This window comes from Calliphora vicina, chromosome 1, assembly GCF_958450345.1.
Source record: "Calliphora vicina chromosome 1, idCalVici1.1, whole genome shotgun sequence".
NCBI classification, from domain to species: domain Eukaryota; kingdom Metazoa; phylum Arthropoda; class Insecta; order Diptera; family Calliphoridae; genus Calliphora; species Calliphora vicina.
Window position 1 is genome coordinate 155,440,307 of NC_088780.1, and position 21,163 is coordinate 155,461,469.

Genomic DNA, 21,163 nt, shown 5'->3' on the forward strand with positions numbered 1-21,163 from the left:
ACATGAGGAGATGAAAAAAAAACACAATTTCAAATTATGAAATATTCAAAATTTGTGTTTTTAAATACAAACAAACAACAAAAAAATAATGCCTTCAAAAATTTTCGTCATTCAGCGGGTGATTCTTTTTTTCTTTTTTGTTAATTTTTTTATTATTAATAACCATATTTTTGTTGCTAATAATTTGTTGGTTTATTATTGCTGTTGTAGTAAAATGATCTTGCACACATGTTGTTTATAAATATTTAGTGTATTTTATATTTATTTATTTTTATTCTTCTAAATATTTGGTATTTTCACGTGTCATTATTCTCATAAAAATTTCGATATAAAATTTATTAGTTTTCTTAAATTGTTTTGGTAATTATAATAGAGGCAGTTTTAATTTATTTTCCATATGAATTAATGAGTTTGGATTTTGTTTTTTTTTTGTATTAAAGATTGTGGAAAATTTATTAATCATAAATAAAGAGGTTAGTTAGTTAGACATTTTGAAATATTTAACATTTTGGTAATGAGTAGATTTTATTGCGAAATAATGACCACATCCGTTTATGATGTCGAAATGAATTTGACAATGAAGAATAATACCGCACGTTTGTGGACTTGACACCGTTCGTTTTAGATTTGTAATGTTGTAAGGTCTTTCTCTTCTAAATCTACTCTATATAGCACTTCGTGTGATTAATATAAATAATCCAAATAATGTAACGCTTATTTGCTTTTTAAATGCTTCAAATCGGTAGACAAGCTTTTACCTACTCTTTTGATAATTGCATAGGATTTTTTAACAATTATCCTTAAATTTAGCTAAACATGAAGTCATAGTTTCATTCAATATTTCCTTTTAGCATTTTCTATTTTGTATAATTGCAATTTTGCTGTTTAAAACACATAAATGTTTTAATTTTTTCTATCTCCTCTCTCTTTCAAAATTTTTATAAAATTAAATAAACATTTGTCATCTTTTAAAGTGCCAAATGATTTATTATATCGCATAAAAATTAAATATAAATAAATAAATAATTTTAAAATGTTAAAATGAGTACGAACGAGTATAAAGATTTTAAAAATAAGAAAATATTTCCTTGCTTTATGATATTGTTAAATTTAGTAATAAAAAAGTGAATGAACATGGAACTGGTCACATGACTGGCTTCTCGGGTATAGATGCCGGTATTAGTTCTAAATATTTATGTATAAGAAAGAGATCTGTCAACTTAGTAAGATTTATCCATAAATATTGAATTTCACACTACTTTTGAATTTAAAATAATGCATGATTATAAACAAATTTTATTTAAATTAATTTTTTTTGACACATTTTTATTTTTTTCCAACTATGAAAAATTCTAAATATGATAATTTAAAAACATATTAACAACAAAAATTCTTAAAAATGTTGATTGAGTATCAAAATTTTTTTTAATTACTTAATAACTTTCGTGTTTTTTTCTGTGTATAAGACAATTATGAATGTTCAAAACATTTTCTGAGGGGGACCTTGTATGGGGACTAGGGACAAATGTTCCCGATTTTCGGCATATTTTACAGTATAATTTTAGAGTACTTAGAACTAATTTGTGCAAAATTTTATCAGGATTTCCACATAATCAACATATTTATGACTGCTCAAACAGTATTCAGGGGGCCATTTGTATGGGGGCTAGGTGAAATCGTGGCCCATTTCCAATACCAAACAAACCTTTTCATTTGTGGAAAATTTCAGCCAGCTATCTATTTTTTGGGACCTATGGTGTTTTTAACAGACGGACAGATGGAGGGACATAACTAGATCGTCTTAGAATCTTATGAGGACCCAGAATATATATACAAACGGAATGATCATTTTTGATGGTGGCTTACATATTACATCACAAGCCTTTTTTATAAAACTTACCACAACATCTGTATTTAATACTTAACTGAAGAGTCTATCATTGTGTGTGAGATAACTTCGACAATTTTTATACATTTGAAAGACCTATCAATGCCATTATGTATGGAAAATGTCCACCGAGGGTGTTCGCATCAGAAATTTCATATTTTCCATCAGTCTATCTGAATTTGGCCGATGTCACGGGTTCCATTGGCTTTGAAGGCCGCTGTGGTTTGTATCTTATTCGTATAGACCTGCGACTTAAGAAAACCCCAGAAGTAAAGTATAACGGGGTCAAATCGCACATCGCCTCCAAGTGAGATGACCATGCCTTAAAATATTTGGTATATAATGTTCAATGTGGCATGTAGCGCCATTCTGTTAAAACCACATGTCGTTAATGTCCATATCATCCAATTGAGGCCAAATGAAGTTGGTAATCATTGACGTATAACGTACGCCATTGACGGTGATGGCCAGGCTAACGTCGTTCTCAAAGCAATATGGATCGATGACCACACCAAACAGTAACATTTTCATGATGCATTGGTCGATCTTGTTTGTTGACGTTCCCATTCACCCAGAAATGTTCATTTTGATAAAAGAGTTTTGTTATTTGTGTTGTTAAACTCTATATCCATCCATAGTGATTTGGTATAACAAACTGAATAAATTACAGCCAATTCATAGATTTAGCTTCAACTTTGTTGGAAGACCCTTTATTTAGAATTTTATTTTTATTTATTTATTTATATTTATAATCAAAGCCCTTATGGGCCAAATGATTAAAGAAATCTCTTATACGGAAGAATTATTGAATTCTTAAATACTTATCAATAAAATTTAACTTAATTAATTTAAATTTAATTAATATATTTTATAAGTATGTACAGAGAGCTTTAAAAGTGAGTAAACGCCACAAATTAATTTATTCTTTTTAAGACAATGAAAATCCTAAAATCTATCCATTGATTACATTTTAAAAGTTTCGGTTTGATGGAGATTGGGCTGAAAAAAAGATTTAAGTCCGCCTATAATGATTTTCATGATCTTAAAAAAATCAAAAAATTCAATGGTGTTTACACACTTTTGAGGCTCTCTGTATGTGTCTTTAATTTAAGAATAATCTTTGGAAAATGGAAATTCCTTTTGAGATATATTTAGTTCAATGACGATTTCCTATCCTAAAATCAGTTTTGATGAAAAACAGATTTCAAGAAAAAAAACGTAAAAAACTACGAGAACTTTGACTTTGTCTAATTCAGAAAAGGTTCAAAACTTTCATAGATTTGATCGAAAATTTTTAATTTTGTCCCTATTCTAATACTGTTTAAAAAATCAGATTACAAGATTTTGAGACATTTTTTAACAAATTATATTTAGAGTATTGGAAATCCTATAATATCCCATTTTAACCAGCCAAGTCACTAGTTGGTAAGGAATAATCGACGCTAATTTGCCTTTATAATTATTTTAAAATGCATTGAAAAATAAATAAAATACATCCATAAAATATAGTTTACACTTCATAAAATAAATTTATTTATATATGACAAATATTTCCCCACTCAGAAAGGTGCAAAAGCGTGAAATAAGTGAAAGAAAATTAATATAAAATAAAAAAAAGCAAAAGTGATTCTTTTTCAAAAATTGTTGTTGTTGTTTATCTCAATGATAATTCTTCCTCTTGTGGCACGTCATCCACAATAACTACAGAAATCGACAGCGTACTCTGCTCGGTGATTAAACTGACATTGACATTTGATTGGCATGTGAATCATTCATATTGTATCTTGCAGCGTGTGTTTGGTAGAATGTGAAAAGGCGGCAAAGGGGCATAACACTAACATCACCATTTTTTCTCATTTATTTCAAGCATTCATAATTCATTATATTGAAATTGTCTTCATTTTGTTCATACTCATATTTTCAATATGTTTTTTGAATTTTGAAATTGAAAAAAAAAAATGTTTTTCACCTGCAAAGTGGAATATTTGTGTTCATACATATTTATTTACACTTTTAAGTATTAAAATAAAATAAAAAAAAACTTAAGTTTTGGAATTTTGTTGATTGATAGATTGAAAGAATTAAAACAAATTTTAGTTCAACAAAGAGAACAAAAATTATAAATAATAAGTATTTTAAATACAAATCTTGTTATGTTTGTTTTACATTCATACATGTTAAAATAGACAAAGTATTCAGAAATTTCCTACCAGACTACATATTATGCCAAAAAAAATGAATCCGTCCGTTGTGCCCTAAATCCATTTTAAACAAACAGGAACACATGACGAAGATAAGCAGCCAAATGTATTTACAGAAGCTTGTAAATAGTGTTTCTTTTTTTTTTGAGTGAAACATATTCGCATTCATATTAGGGAGTATATTTTGTGGTGGCAGAGGTCGACTTAAAGTCGATTTAAAAAGTTAATACGTTTATTGCCTCCTATTTGTAAGACTAAATTCCAGACACGTTGCTCAGACAGATCCCCACTGTACAACCAACTCAATTACGATATAAATCTGCAGTAAAATATTCGATAGATTAGTTACAGTTCATCAAAGAAAGTCAATACCATAAAGATCATTTGTATCCTCTCCAAACGATTCAACGCAAACAGTGGCATAAATAGGAAGTTTTTGAAAATCTTATCAAAATGTTCGAGGATGTAATGAAGTTTTTGTGTACGGATGCAAGAGGCAAATTCAGCTTTGATTGATTTCTATAAGGCATCTTAAAGAAATTAACAACTGGATCCTCCCTATTCACATCAGCTCATACTGAGAGTGGGAAAACTAATTGCCTCTTGCCAAGTATTGATCTCCAGCAACTTTTGTATCATAATCACTAAATTTACATCATAAATACTGATAAAATCACCACAGCTCCGATAAAAATTATTGCACTTAATACCCATGTGAAGAATGTGAATGTGCCCTGTTACCAGGTGCATTACTGCAGATATATAGCAACTGAGATTGGGAACATTAGTATTCCCTTGCGAAGATTGATCTTCATCTTTTTTATCATAGCCCCTAAATTAACATTGTAAATATTAATGAAATTCCCATGATATTGTCGTGTTGAAAATCATTTTTTCAAATGCTCTTCATTTTATTTGGATGCATTCTATAATTTTGAGTTTAAGTTAAATGTATTTAAACATTGCTTAGAAAATCCAACTTAATTTTTTTTTTAAATCCAATTTGACGAATTTATATCGATTTTAAAATAACAGGCTCTTTAGAAACATTTCAAATTGTTGTAAAAATTACTATATTTCGATTGTCTTTGTGGTAGATAAATTGAAAATGTCCATTGAACTACTAACCTGGAACTGAAACAATGCCTGCAAAGAAAGCTTAGATACAACAAGTTTAGGCAATTGGATCTTCTCTCCGGTACAACCCAATTCCAACTCAACCTAAGATTGTCAAGTTAGAGATAGCTGAATCAATCGGAGGTTTTTTTCCCAGGAAAGATCTCTGATTATTTTTAGTTTCCGGATCTCACATCAGAATGATACTATAGATGGTTGGTAAGAAGACACTAAATAGTCTTTGAATTGATTATAACATCGATAAAATCTGCAACTTCGTAGAAATCTTCATTGTAAATATGGTCTAGAATACTTAAAGAACTCAATCGTTTTAAAACAATTCAGTTGGATAGGGAGTTAATGTATAGTGGGTATTTGTAATTTATTGAGTTGGTATCAACCGGAAGTTTTTTTCCCCGGCTTTTTTTAGCTTCGGGATTTCACATTAGAATCCTACCATAGATGGTTGGTAAAGAAACTTGTCAAAAGGTCAAAGGGAATCCCGCAATTCCTAAAAATTGGAGCGAAAATCCCAAGCCTATTGAAACTGGCTGAAATCGGTCCATTATTTAACCTATCTCCCATACAAATGTCCTTCCGAAATTGGACTTTATCGGTCATAAATGTTTAATTTATAAATGTATCTCCACAAATTGCGCTCCAAATAAATTTTATATATACAAAATTCATGTCACCAAATTTTGTTACGATCGGTCCATAATTAGTCATAGCTCCCATATAGACCCACTTCCGAAAACCACTTTAACGTGCATAAATCGCTTAAAAATGTTGGTATACTCACAAAATTCAACATAGTAAACTTTCATATAGACATATTTCATGGTGATCGGTCCACAATTGATCATAGCCCCCATATAAGGCCCACTTCCGAAAATCACTCAAAAATATAAATTATTGAAATTTTAAAAGAAAAATGTTTTTTTCTCTTTTACTTAGTGTAGGGTATTATATGGTCGGGCTTGACCGACCATACTTTCTTACTTGTTAAATTGAAAATCGTTTATTTTTGGATCTATAATTGATATTGCTCTGAAATCTTTTGTATATTGTTGATAAATTAGTTGTCTAACTAACAAATGAAATTCGAGTCCATTCGGTCCAAAAGTACTTCCTATATTATTCAAAAAGAGCGGACAATGGTATGTCAAAATTTTATAATTTAAATTTTGAAATGCCTATAACTCGGAATAATAAAATGACCTAGCCGAACGCTTTCCAAAAATCTTTGAAATCGAATGGGAAACAAAAAAAATGGCACCTGTTTAAAAATTTGACCCTACTTTGTAAGGTCCATTTCAATAACTTAAACTCGAATTCTCCTTGGCTACGCCCACATCAAATTTTATCCCGATCGGACCTGCCGTTTAGAAATGCTAGATATATTTCCAAAAAATTTTGATTCTGCCCCGCTGTGTACTCGTACAATGGATCTTCGCTCTGGTGAATTCAGCGACAGGTGCATTAACGTGTTTTCCCGCCAGTATAGAACTTTCGACAATGGTGGAGATATTACAACAACAACATCAATTTGATATAGCTCAATCAAATTTAACGATTCTTTAGAACTTCTGGATTCCCATTGGAGAAGAAACTAAAAAGTCTTTGGATTGATGACAAATTCTGCAGTATCGAAGAAATCTTTATAGAAATTATATAAAGTAAATTTTATAGAAAAATTTGTATAATTTCATTATCCATAGCTCTACAAAATCAACTTCAAAATCAATATCACAAAATTCTCAAATTTCAAATTATTGCACAAACGTTGGCATTAACCCATATATGCATTGTATAGAGTGCATCAAATTTAAATAATGCCATTTTTATTTAGCTTAATTTAATAAAGAAAAAATTGCATTTATGTCTTTAAGCATTATCTACTCGAATACATATGTATGTAAATACTAAAATACACAGATAGATGTATGTATATATACTTATATATATGTCGGTACAAATTCATTTAAAATTTATAATTTTATTTTCATATTCTATAGTACTTTTTCTGTATTTTAGTTATTTTTGTCTAATTTTATTTTGTATTTAGTTAAACTTTTTGTTGTTAGTTTCTGCTGCTGCATTTGAATAAGTGCTGAAAAGCATTTCATTTGAAATATTTTACTACTGCATTATTTTATTATTTAATGTTTTGTTTAAATTTTCTATAATAATATATAAATATGTAGTTACTTACGAGTTTTATTAACACGATTAACCCAGCAAACAAATGCCTAGTTATACAACTAAAAAATATACTACAAAACGTATACTAATTTAAATGTTATGGCGTCTTTTAACTCGACATGTTTCGTGCTCTGATTTTTAGACAATTTCAAAATTGTTTAAACAATATTATGGTTATTGTAATTATTTATATGATTGCGGCAACCATGGTATGGTATTCAGGCAGCCGTCCAAAACCTTCGTCTGGTACAGCTCACTTAGGTCCAAACCATAATATGGTGAAGTTATTATCCGCATGATTCTCGCAATCATATATATGATTTTACTAATTAAGTATATGTTTGTGGTAATCATTTTAATATTTATTTACTACAATCATATATATGATTGCGATAATCATGCGGATGATAACTTTACCATATTATGGTTTGGACCCAAGTGAGCTGTACGAGATGAAGGTTTTGGACGGCTGCCTGTATACCATACCATGGTTGCCGCAATCATATAAATAATTACAATAACCATAATATTGTTTAAACAATTTTGAAATTTTGAATATAAAAATTTAAGTGGCCAAACAATTGTTAAAAAACTTGTAAAAATGTTGAAATGATTATAGTAAACATAAGCCGATACTTAGTTTTTAAAATGACCGGTTCCATGTATTCACAAGTTTTAATTTAAAATCTAAATTTATTTTAAATCTATTAATTTTAGAGCAACATCTGTTACTTCAAAACATTGCTGGGTTATTTTCAGTTTATTGAATTTTCATTTAAATTTTCATTAAATTTAGTATTTCAAAGTGTTTTCTTTTTATTGCTGTTTAAAGTCTTAATGATTCTATTCTTTCAGTGAGTAGCTAGCTGTGTGTTAAATGTACGAAATTTATGTTTATACTTTGACATATTTTTAAAAGGCACACAATTAAATTCAAATCATTAAGTTTTCAACAAGTAATTTTCGTGTTTTTCTCCCCTTTTTGCTATGCTTTTTTTTTATTGTTCTTTTAATTTGCAAATAAAAACTGAAAAGAATTGAATTGATTGTTATTTTGTTAAATCGTAAAACCTCAATAAATAAATTTGTATTTGTTGATTGGTTAAAGAGATGGGAATGAAGGTGTTAAGATGAATTAAACAAGAAATTTAGTAATTTTATGAAAAAGTTTTAGAAATTTTTTTTATTTACTCTTATAGTTTGCCAATTGTCGTTTAGAGTTTAAATTTTTAAATGATTTTGTGCAAGTTTTTAAATTTTAAACTGTTGGAAATAAACACAGTTCAACTAATCTGGCTTCAAAAGTACATTTATCTCTGTAGATGACACTACCCTATGGGAACAGGAACTAACACAAAACTTGTCACGTGACTAGTTCCAAAGTGATAGGGACCGGTTCTAGTTTAGACGCTTTATTTGAATGGGACCTGTCACTTTAACATGGCGATGTCCTAGGAGGGGGTAAATTGACACCATTTAAGCATTCTGTGATATGCCAAAAGCATTTGTTCTGTTTTTGATATTTTAATACTGGTCATTAAAATTTATTAAAATATTTTTACCAGATTTGTTTAAAATTCATTGATGAAATAGTTAACAATTTATAAATTGTACAAGTCAAGTTAAATGTTCTCTTTTCACGAGACTAGTTCGTTTAAAATAATTGACACAAATTTCCCGCAGGGTAGTGGCAATATTTGTGATTATTTCGTTGTAGAGTTTTAGTTATTTAAATTATATTTTGTGTATTACTTACAAATTCGAGTTTACAATAGGTGGCGTATCTCTTCATCAACTTTAATAACAGAATTTGGAAGGGTACATATCTGTCATTGAACTAAGTGAGTTTTTTTGCTTCGAAAAAGTTGAATTTTGTGCCAACAAAGCGTCATATGAAGGAAGTTTTGCTTTACTTCTTTAATTTGAAAAAAGTGCCGCTGAAGCACACCGATTGCGAGAGATGGTTTGTGCGGTTCAGAAGTGGTTATTTTGACACGGAAGACAAACCGCCTTGGTCAGCCAAAAACGTTTGAAGACCAAGAATTGGAAGTATTACTCCATGAAGATTTTTGTAAAACTACAAAAGCTTGCAAAATCATTGGGAAAACTCAATTAGCAATTTCAAAACGTTTGCAAGCAGACCTTGAAAGCCGATTTTGTATGTGTGAAATGTTGATAAAAAAAAATCAGTCGAATCGTTAGAACAAATATAATTTCAATTTTAGCAACATTTCAAGTGTATGTTAATAAGAAAACAGGAACAGCAGCTAGTAACTATTACGAAATTGCATTGTCAATTTGAATTGTAAGGGCTGCTTGCAACATTCATCATGTTATAAACATTTCCATCATTACAATATTTTACTTATCAACAATGTTAATAACGCGCATTTATTAACATAGTTTGTAAATGTGATAACATTAACTGTTAAAGCAGCTTACATTAACACTAATGCTGCTAAAAGCTCTAGATGAACATTGTGGAAAGAGAACATTCTAGTTTTGTCCGTTAGATAATTCATGAAACTACTAGAAAATGAAGCTGTGTATATTAGATTTAAAATCAACTGTATTACCAGTGTATTCTTGTAAATTATAAAGTGTGTGCAATAAAATGTAGTGACTATTAAATAGTTGTGTAAATTGAAATAAATAAAGAGTTGTTACAATTTTTAAACTACTTATCTCTTTTATTTATATTTAAAAGGCTATGGTTTATTTCAGGAACCGTAACGGTTATAAGTGATATCAAAAAATTTATTTTCTAACAGTTATTTTGTGACTTTTAAAATAAAAATCCTTCTAAAACAGTTATTTTTCAACGTAAAAATAAAAGTTCGCACAAAACTCTTGAATATTTTAAGCTGTCATAAAAAATCTCATTTTTTGAGTTTTATTTTTCCTGTTTGCAAATAAAACTAATTTTATGTAAATTGACACCTAAAGCTTGCCGCTGTTCAGATCATTATAATTTGCATTACAATTGAATAATTTTTCATTAAAATAAAATCAAGTGGGATTTTAATTTGTTATTGTTATTTTTTTCTTAAACAAATAAATTACTACAAACATAAACTCAACTTATATGTTTGTAAAACATATAAGTTGAGGAGTTTTTATAAGTAAAACTCCTCAAAAGAGTTTTATTTTATGACGGGAAAAGTAAAACTCCTCAAATAATATTAGCTAACATCCACCTTAAAGTATACCGATCCGTCCGGAATCGGCCCAAGGACCATGCCTATTGAAACTGGCTGAAATCGGACCATTATTTCACCTAGCCCCCATTCAAATGTCCTCTCGAAATTGGACTTTTACGGTCATAAAAGTTTAATTTATATATGTATCTACACAAATTTCGCTCCAAATAAGTTTTATATATACAAAATTCATGTCACCAAATTTTGTTACGATCGGTGCATAATTAGTCATAGCTCCCATAGAGACCCGCTTCCGAAAATCACTTTAACATGCATAAATCGCTTAAAAATGTTGGTATACACACAAAATTCAACATAGTTAACTTTCATAAAGACACAAATCACACAACTTAATTTCATGGTGATCGGTTCATAATTGGTCATAGCTCCCATATAACTCCACTTCCGAAAATCACTCAAAAATATAAATTATTGAAATTTTAAAAGAAAAATGTTATGGTCGGGCTTGACCGACTATACTTTCTTACTTGTTTTTTTTTCAAATAAGGATGGCTTAGTAAAATCCTCGTGAATTAATTGAGGCCATCTAATAATAATTTTCAATTGTTGATGTTTAAGAAATATGACTATGTTTAATTCTGTTAAATTTTGGCCATTATTAAAATAAACAATTTCAGTTGCTCTCAAATGATTGTGAATATTTCAAATAAACAGTCGTATTTATTTTCAAATTTATTGTTTATACACGACTTTTTTTATACATTTTTAAATTTTTCAAAATAATACTATATATAAGAAGCAATATTCTATTATAACTAAATGATGCATATTTAAATGAACTGAAATCATGTATCTATACTAAATATTTAAAACAAATAAATAACATTTATTTTCTTCCGTCATATTACTTTTGACTGTCCTTAATTGTTTGTACATCAACATTCTCTCTCTCGTAATTGTAGTACGAAATTTCAGCATCAGAAAAAAAAACAAAAAAATGCATAAATGTCTTTAAGCAAAAAATTACATAGCAGCTAATTAATTATAAAATGAACATTTTAACAATAGTATTTCTACTTTATTGTTTCATGTCTCTTATTTTTTTTTTATTTTATTTTTTGCTGAAAATGACAAATTGTTAAATACAGAACAATTAAAATTGTATGTACAATAAATGAGTAAAAATGCACATTGATTAATAATAACAATCATTTTTTATATATTTTTTTCCTTTTGATGTGTGTTTCTTTGCAGGTTCCCAAAAGTATACACCTGCCCTTGACAACAAGTCTGTCGTCAGCGCCTCGTGTGCTTATGTGTAGTGCGTCGGTGGGCACAGAAGCTTCGGTAACATTACAATTGCGCGATGTTAATTCCAATGACTCAATACAATCCAATCAATCATCATCAGAAGCAGCCGCCGCAGCAGCAACAATTATTACAACGTCTACGAACAGCCATCACCATACAGGCGGAACAGGAACAACAGCCACAACGACGACGACGACAACAACATTGGATAATGCATTAACCATTGGTTATCCAGATCCAGAAATGTTGGCTGATGTTTTAGGTACATTACAAACAGCATGTAAGTTGAAAGATCAAAGTTACTTGAATCGTATAAGATTTGCCAGTATCTTCTGGCAATATCGTTTACCATATCATTCCCGTATCTATAATTTGTATATCCACCAACAAAAGGATCTAAGATCGAAATATTCATTGTAGATCTACAAAAGTATATCTGGGTCCTTATAAAATTGCGTCCGTCTATATGTCTGTTGAAAGAATATTTTTTTTCAAATATTCATTGTTGATCAGAAATGTTTGGTATTGATCGTTCCATGATTTCTCATAGCATCCATACAAATTTATTCCTGAAATATGGCGCTATGACTTATAAATATAGTAACAATAGAAAAGATGGTACTGAAAATGGGCAAAATCTGATAAAAATAAATATTTTTATACAAATTATAAACAAATAGGTGTCAGTATTATATTGTTAATGGGTGTATAAAATTCGACACAGTCGACTCTATCACTTGTTATATTTCTTTTATATATGTATATGATTTTTTCTCCCTCTCTCCAGCTCTTAAAAATACAAATCCCAGTGGTGAGAGTACAAAACATAATTCCTCCAAATTAACAAATACCAGCGATATAATAAATAACAATTTAAATGGTACGATTAAAAATCGTATAACAATTAGTAAACGATCCTCGAATATAATCAACAATTCCCAAAATACCAGCAGCAATAACCACAACAACAACAACATTATCAATCACAATAATAACAACAGCCACATTAGCAATAACAACATCAACAATTGTCTTCGTGATATTTCCAAAACGACAAGCACATCAGCGGTACAAACGGTAACGACATCAACGAATACTACAACCGCTGTTAATAAAACCAATAGTTATATTAAGAATTGTCTAATACGTAGCAGCAGTTGCAGCAATACTACCAACATAACATCACTGGCTCAGATAATGAGCAATAGTAGTAATAGCAGCAACACCACCAACAATGCCCATAGCAACAATAGCAATATTAATAATAACAATAACAATAATCAAATCAATAATAGCTCAACTATCAGCTGCAACGGTATTAATAATAATAATAACAATAACAACGGTAGCAATACAAATTTAAGCCAACTTAACACTAACAACACAACCAGCAGCAGCAACAATAGTTGCAATAGCAATTTCAGCTCAAGCAGTAACGACAGTTGTTTCAGTTATAGCAGCAATAGCAGTAGCGGCAACTCGGTTGCCCGTAGCATAACATCGTTGAGTCACGGTAGCCGCAAAGTTCCTGGTCCATTAACAACAAATCCACCGAAAATATTAAAAAAGAGCCGTTCAAAAATATCATCGCCCAGTCGTCACGGACCCCAGCAGTGTCAGGTGAGCGAAAGTTTTATGTCATTGTCATTATATTTCTAACACATTGAAATATTGGTCGTAGACCCATAAAATTATAGACATTTTGGGTCGTTATAAAATTAAATTATTTGTTGTTGAGATATGTTTAGTATTGAAATGTAAAATTTGGCACAAATCTAACTTTTTATTAACAAAATAGTTTGAATCGGTTTTGGCTCAAAATATATGAAAAACTTGGTTAGGAACTGTCAATATACATATTATGTTCCCGATAATATTAAAATGCATTAATCTAATTAATTTATCACTGATATTTCTAGTAAAAGAAAATATAAAATGACAAATTTCCAATTATATTTCAGTAAGGATATTCATTTCAAAAAAATTTAAAATTACACTCTGATTTTTTTACAGTTTTACGCAACAAACACAAGAAAAAAATCCAAAAAAAAAATATTTTTTTTCTGGAATTTTATTCATGTTTTTGTTGTAATTTTCCATTTTTGTGAAATGAATACCCACAGTATTTATACCCTACACCACCATAGTGGGGAGGGTATTATGCGTTTGTGCAGATGTGTGTAACGCCCAAAAATATTGGTGTAACACTCACCTTAAAGTATACCGATCGACTTATAATCACTTTCTGAGTCGATTAAACGATGTCCGTCTGGCTGGCTGGTTGGCTGGCTGTCCATGTAAACCTTGTGCGTAATTTTGAAGATATTTCGATGAAATTTGGTACATATAATTTTTTCGGTCCAAGGACGAAGCCTATTGAAACTGGCTGAAATCGGTCCATTATTTCACCTAGCACACATACAAATGTCCTCTCGAAATTGGTCTTTATCGGTCATAAATGTTTAATTTATATATGTATCTACACAAATTTCGCTCCAAATAAGTTTTATATGTATATACAAAATTCATGTCACCAAATTTTGTTACGATCGGTCCATAATTAGTCATAGCTCCCATATAGACCCGCTTCCGAAAATCACTTTAATGTGCTTAAATCACTTAAAAATTTTGGTATATACACAAAATGCAACATAAATAACTTTCATATAGACATAAATCACACGACCTAATTTTATGGTGATCGGTCCATAATTGGTCATAGCTCCCATATAACGCCCACTTCCAAAAATCACTCACGAATATAAATTATTGATATTTTAAAAGAAAAATATTTTTACTCATTTACTTGGTGTAGGGAATTATATGGTCGGGCTTGACCGACCATACTTTCTTACTTGTTTTTTATTTTATTTCAGAAGTGGAATTTGTTTGCTTTTATTTTAAAACATTTGCACGATAGAAAAAATTTATTCAAAATATTGGCTATTGTTGACTATAACCTTTTCCCATCTTTCTGGCAACATATGGATTCCGAGCCAAAAGAACTGCTTATTCTTTGAGGCCAAGAACAAATCAAGCCAATTTCGGATAATCTGTTTTGAAGTGAAGAGTATCCCAGAGAGTGTGTTATGCATCCTTCTTCCCAACCATTTTTTTCTAAATCGATTTTAACAGGCATTGCAACATGTGGCCGAGCGTTGACATGATAAAATATTACGGTTTCATGGTCGTTTTTCGGGAAAAGCTAGTTTCAAACAAATCTGGGGTCTAATTACCGCATTTGATATCGAGTAAAATCGATCGTAATTTTCTTATTTGAGATTATGGCATTCGATATCGAGCAAGAAATTTAGTACACTTTATCATAATTTCGACATTGAAATAAATTTTCGATACGATAACTCATTCGATAACGAATGCAGTAGTTTGGCAATAGTTGTGTTTGGTACAGATTCCCTGTGATGGTCTGGCTAGATTTCATAAGCTCATAATAGATAGGACACTTTTCCTTCCACCAATTACAGAGAATTGCCTTATCGCCATGGATATTTGGCTTTGGTGTCGATTCGGCTGGATGGGCGGGCTTCACATACGATCTGTTACACTTCGGGTTATCGTAATGGATATATTTTTCAATGCAAGTAATGATTCGGTGCAAAAATTATTTTTTTTTTTATTGCGTTCAAGCATAATTTCCGACATGCAAAAACGTCTTTCAGGGTCTCTTGGCTTCAGTTCGTATGATACCCGATCTCCCAGCTGCTCGCAAACATTTTGAAATTCCTGATTTTGCAAGCTCTTGTTGAGTTTTATAACAATATTCATGGAGTAATGTCATGATGTAAAATCGGCCGACAAATGGCTGAGATATAAGCATAAAATCACGACTACTGCAATTTTTAAATTATTTTTGATGTATAACTGGATTACTTATTATTTAATATAGACAATCTTGTGATATACATTTCAAAGACCTTTCCAACATCATATATAACTCCATAGTAGATTGGTTAAAAGTCGTGAGAAATATTTTTTAACCCGAGTATTTTAAAAAATTGTTTTACCATAACAATTTTGTTACCCATATTTTTTATTTCACAAAGGGTACATAAGATTCGACTTATCACTCTTAGAGCTAGTTTCTGGGATAAAGATAATCTACATTCTTCGTTTAAACCTAGATTAAACTAAAAATTGTGTTTCTCACTTATTGTTTACTTACTATATAATCTAGGTTTAACTGAGCATCATTGGTGAGTTAAACCTAAGTATAAAATACCACAGCACAAACAGATGAAAAATAAAATTAACAATTAAGAACAGCAGCTCTTTGTTTTGATTTGCTTTATTAACATCAATATTTATATACTTTAATGTTACTTTTTCTTCTATAAAGTTAAAATTTATATAACTTTTTATGTACGCGGTTGTTTTTTCTTATAAAATTTGAAGTATGTATTGCCATATTTATATGAAACATTTTCAAGAATGCACATGTGATTCGACTGAAAAGTATGGCAATGCTAACAAAATTAATCCATTAGTGAGAAACACAATCATTGGTTAAATCCCGGCTAAATATGTTTCAGGTTTAATATAACAGCGTGTTATGCTACGTTTAACTGAGAAGTAAGAAACTAGCTCTTACTTGTTTACATTGAAATAGGATAAAAGTCGCAAAGTCGACTGCTTCAACTATATAACCTTAATATATAGATTTGTATATTCTATTCGAACTGATTTGAAAATATAAATGATATTACCGAAACTGGAGACAATAGTTCAATGTCATCGCTAAAATCTAAAGTAATTTTATTGAAATTAAGAGAAAATATGCTACAAAGTAAATATTTTCATACGCAAGACAAAATCTGTACTATGCCAATAATTGGAACAATTTTCCTCATAAAATATAGACTAAAATTCAACAAAAAAAAAAAATATGCTACTAGTATTTTAAAAATAAACATGATTTACTTAATTGGATATTTCTTAAAAACAAAAATAAAATAAAATTCTGCGTCTACGCATCTTATTAGGCAAACTATTACGAAACGATACCAATTAGTTTCAAAATTGTTTCAATATTTTTTTGTTGAGACTTTCTACGCTACAACAAGTACTCGTACTCGTACTCTTGACTACCAAATATTTAAATAGAATAAAATATGAATAAAACAAAAAATAATAATAATAAAATGAGAAACCATTCAGACATACAAGTACCCCATAATTAAATGTTGTTTGTTGTCTGTCTATCTCCAACTTACGTTGTCCCGTACACACGGTTGTACATGTGTAAATATGAGGGGTTTTTTCAATTGGGGGGTTAAGAAAACATGTCTAATTAAAATATACACGTTTTAAAAAATATGTGTATTTAAATTTTGTTCATGTTTTTTGTTTTATTTCTGTATTTAGTTGTTACATTTCATTTGTAAATATTTCAATTTTGTTCATGTTTTTAATTCATTTTCTCATCTCATCTCTTTTCCTTTTCAGATTTGTAATAAAATTTTTGGAAATGCATCAGCGCTGGCCAAACATAAACTGACGCACAGTGACGAACGGAAATACGTGTGTGTTATGTGCTCAAAGGCATTTAAGCGACAAGATCATTTGTAAGTTTTCATTCGAAATGTTAGAGTTAAGAATTAAACAAATGTATATGTATTTATTTATACATTAGAACAGTGAAAGACACTCGTTTGTAAGCACATCAAATTTATATACTCTATAACACCATAGTGGGTAGGGTATTATGTGTTTGTGCTGCTCTTTGTAACGCCCAAAAATATTCGTCTAACACCGAGTATACTGATCGATTTATAATCACTTTTATCTTAATATAGATTTTAGATCATAATTGTTAAAATAAAATTATCATCGATAAAGAAATCAAATTTTTTAAGATGATATCTTAAAAGTTTTAAAGGGTATTTGATTGGAATGCCTGATTTTTTGTGTTGTGATACGAAATTATTTTAAATTAATTTTTCAAAACTAATATTACGATAAAAATGTTAAATTCGTCTCAAAATCTCTCCTATTACCTTAAAAATATTATCTTAGCCACGATCATCTGATATCATGGACGAAATTTGTCATAAAAATTAATATTTCTAAATAATAACAATTTCAACATTAATGATACTGACTGTTAAAGTTGTTCTTACATATTTAAACCAATCCTCCATTATTGATAAAAAATTTGGTTTTTTATCCTCCATTTTTGAAATGTTTTTGATAACATTTGGAGTTTTGCAATTACTTAATTTCAATCAAAATGTATTCTCAAATATTCCTTGTATTACACTGTGTGTAATTTTTTAAGTCATGGAAATATAACCATATACGGACACCAATACGAGATAAAATACCAAAAAAAATGACCCGTGTCTTCCAGTTTTTCCCAAAGTCATGCACTTTTTTATGGGCTCTCAAAGATTTGGGGAGCCTGGTAAAATTATCACTTTTTTGCAAAAATTACACCGAGGCCCCAAATCTTTGGGGGCCCATAAAAAAGTTCATGACTTTGGGCAAAACTGGGAGACACGGGTATTTCACGAATATTTATCATATCAATTAATGACGTTTGTTGTCAAGACAAAGTTGTCTGAGCAAAAGCATTTACAATTTTGTCATAACGAAACACGAATATTAATAAATGGAAATTAGAAAGACTGTGGATATTTTGAAATTTGAAATTGAGAAGATCAGAACAATAATTTATAAGGTTTTCAGTAAGGTGTACCTTTTTTTATTTTCGATTTTTCAAAAACGAAGGGCAGTATTGTGTAAGGTTAGGATAAAAAAAATTGAGCTCGATCGGTTAAAAATTGCCATGCCGCACGAGGGTTAAAGTTCGTGAGAACATTTACAAGGTGAAAAATGCAATTTTTTCAGTTTTTGTAAAAATGTTGCCATTAAATAATTACTTTTGCAATTTAATATAGAAGAATCGAAATGTGTACGTAATTGTCGTTATAATGAGATATAAAATACAAAAATTGTTAAAAAAAATTTAAAGTTATTCAAAATTCCCCAGGCCATTAACATGTCTCAGGCCACTAGAACATAATAGGGAATAAAAATATGAAAAAAGTATGACAATAGCTCCTATAGTTTTTCCGTACCTGCGATTTAAATTTGGGATTTTTGGGAAAAACTAATTTGCTGGTCATATTTTGGCGAATGATATCAATTTCCTTACTGTTATAAATTTTAAGTAAAACCTATACAGAGTATTATAGGTCAGATAACTTTATATATACTATGAAAGTTTTACTAAAACCGGACAACTTTAACCCTTAAATCGTGAAGGTCAAAGGTAAAATTTTGCAATATTTACAAAAATGGACATCTGAAAACATTTCAGATGTTAGAGGCTTTCGGCCGAATCTAAAAGAGCGTCTGCCTAACTTAAAAATTTTAAAGTCTTCTTTATATGTCATGGCTAATTGCAAATATTCAACAATATTTTTGAACTCGGTATTGGCTTGTTTCTCTAATGAAATCTGTAATAAAAACATCGGGCTCATGATGTTTTTAAAAAAACTATCGATATTTATATTTGAATTAAATACTAATTTAATTGTTAAGATCAGCCCAAGAAGCATTTTTACTGGAGTTCAAGTTGAAAGCAAGTGTAATTCAAGCCTTCAACTATAGTCAAACAATTGATTTACTGTTGTATTACACTTTATTTTAATAGCATTCTCCAGGAAACATAAATCCAAGACATAGGTTTTTTGTTTGAAAAATATTTAATTTTGCACATATTTTTTAAGTTTAAAACATAATTACATTTGCATTCAAGTCAAATTCAAACAAAATGTTCAAGTGATTGAATTTTTGGGGGTTTGGTGCATATTGGGAGTTGACAAAACAATGTAGTTCGTAAGAGAACAAATTATAAAATGAAAACTTTGACTGCAAGTGGCACAGAAACAATTATGTATATATTTTCCCTAAAATCACTGTACAATTTCCGCAGTACTTAAGTACATATGAATTTAAAATAAAATCTGTTCTAATTTTTAAAATATTGTTCAACATCTTTGACAGAAATGGACATATGATGACACATAGAAATAAAAAACCATATGAATGTAAAGCTGAAGGTTGTGGCAAATCGTATTGTGATGCTCGTTCATTAAGAAGACATACGGAAAATCATCACGCCGGTATAATTGCACCACACAATCATCAACTGTTAATATCCAATAACAATTCCAATTCAAATTTAAGTTTATCCCCAGCCACAGCAAATGGTAAGTGTTAAAAGAAACACACTAATGACTACATAAATTTTAATTTTAATATTGTCTTATGAAATGTAATACTTTTCATTTATTGCGGCATACTTAATAGGAGACGCCAGTTCACCAGATGGTGCCACCTGTTTAGGCACATATCTTTCAAATGGCGGTACAGTCGTAGATGCAGCCACTGGTTTAGCTTTGACAGAAGAAGAACTTAAAGCCTTGAATGTGCCCCTTAAGACAGGCGTAACTTTGTTATCACCCACCTCGACTACATCCTCCATGTCGTCCTCTAGTACAATGTCGAACGGTCCGGGTGCAACCATAACTTTGACCGACAATAGTGGTAATTTGGAAGGAGAAGGTTTGACACGCGAACAATTGGATTTGATAAGTAAAATAATGAGACAAACTAAACAAACCACAGCTCAAGTGACAGTATCTTCGCCTACCAGTAGTCAATCATATAAAATTGATACCAATCCCCCAGCAACGGCCCAGACACAAACACAAACAAATTCCCGACCCAGAACCTGGAATATGCAATTGGTAATACTAAATGATATATTATACAGAACTAAATTATTAATAAAACATTCAAATTTCCTTTATTCATTTAGCTAAATTCCTCTCAAAATGTTGCCATTACCGTTGATGAGCTCAATGCCGAAAATATCAATGATTCCCCCAACAATGCTCAATCAAAACTTAAGGAGGATGAAATTGAAATAGATTTATCCAATAGCATGAATTCCAATCTCTTCAATTTGGTTAAAATTGATCAGAAACCAGTAGAGTGTAATTTATGCCATCGCAAATTTAAAAATGTACCCGCCCTTAATGGTCATATGCGTTTACATGGCGGCTATTTCAAAAAGGATCCGGAAACCAAAAAGAGTGAGAAGAAGGAGAATAGTGGTCCCCCCTTGCAGACGGCCAGTATTGGTGTAAGAGCCTTGATTGAGGAGAAGATTATAAACAAACGAAGTAAAGATTTGAATAAGGTTAGTAGATTTCAATAATTAACTCTTAAATTGCAAGTAATTTTTCTAATAT

At 30.1% G+C, this 21,163-nt stretch overlaps 1 protein-coding gene across 2 annotated transcripts in view; it reads left to right on the top strand.

Moving 5' to 3' along the window:
• LOC135964165 (probable serine/threonine-protein kinase DDB_G0282963) overlaps window positions 1–21,163 on the top strand; it is a 140,673-nt gene that overhangs the window by 109,700 nt on the left and 9,810 nt on the right. For both annotated transcript variants that reach the window (XM_065516269.1, XM_065516267.1), the window contains exons 4-9: window positions 11,826–12,162; window positions 12,670–13,502; window positions 17,346–17,464; window positions 19,911–20,116; window positions 20,217–20,656; window positions 20,728–21,111. In XM_065516269.1, the coding sequence (XP_065372341.1) occupies window positions 11,826–12,162; window positions 12,670–13,502; window positions 17,346–17,464; window positions 19,911–20,116; window positions 20,217–20,656; window positions 20,728–21,111 (2,319 nt within the window). The remainder of the gene's footprint in view (window positions 1–11,825; window positions 12,163–12,669; window positions 13,503–17,345; window positions 17,465–19,910; window positions 20,117–20,216; window positions 20,657–20,727; window positions 21,112–21,163) is intronic.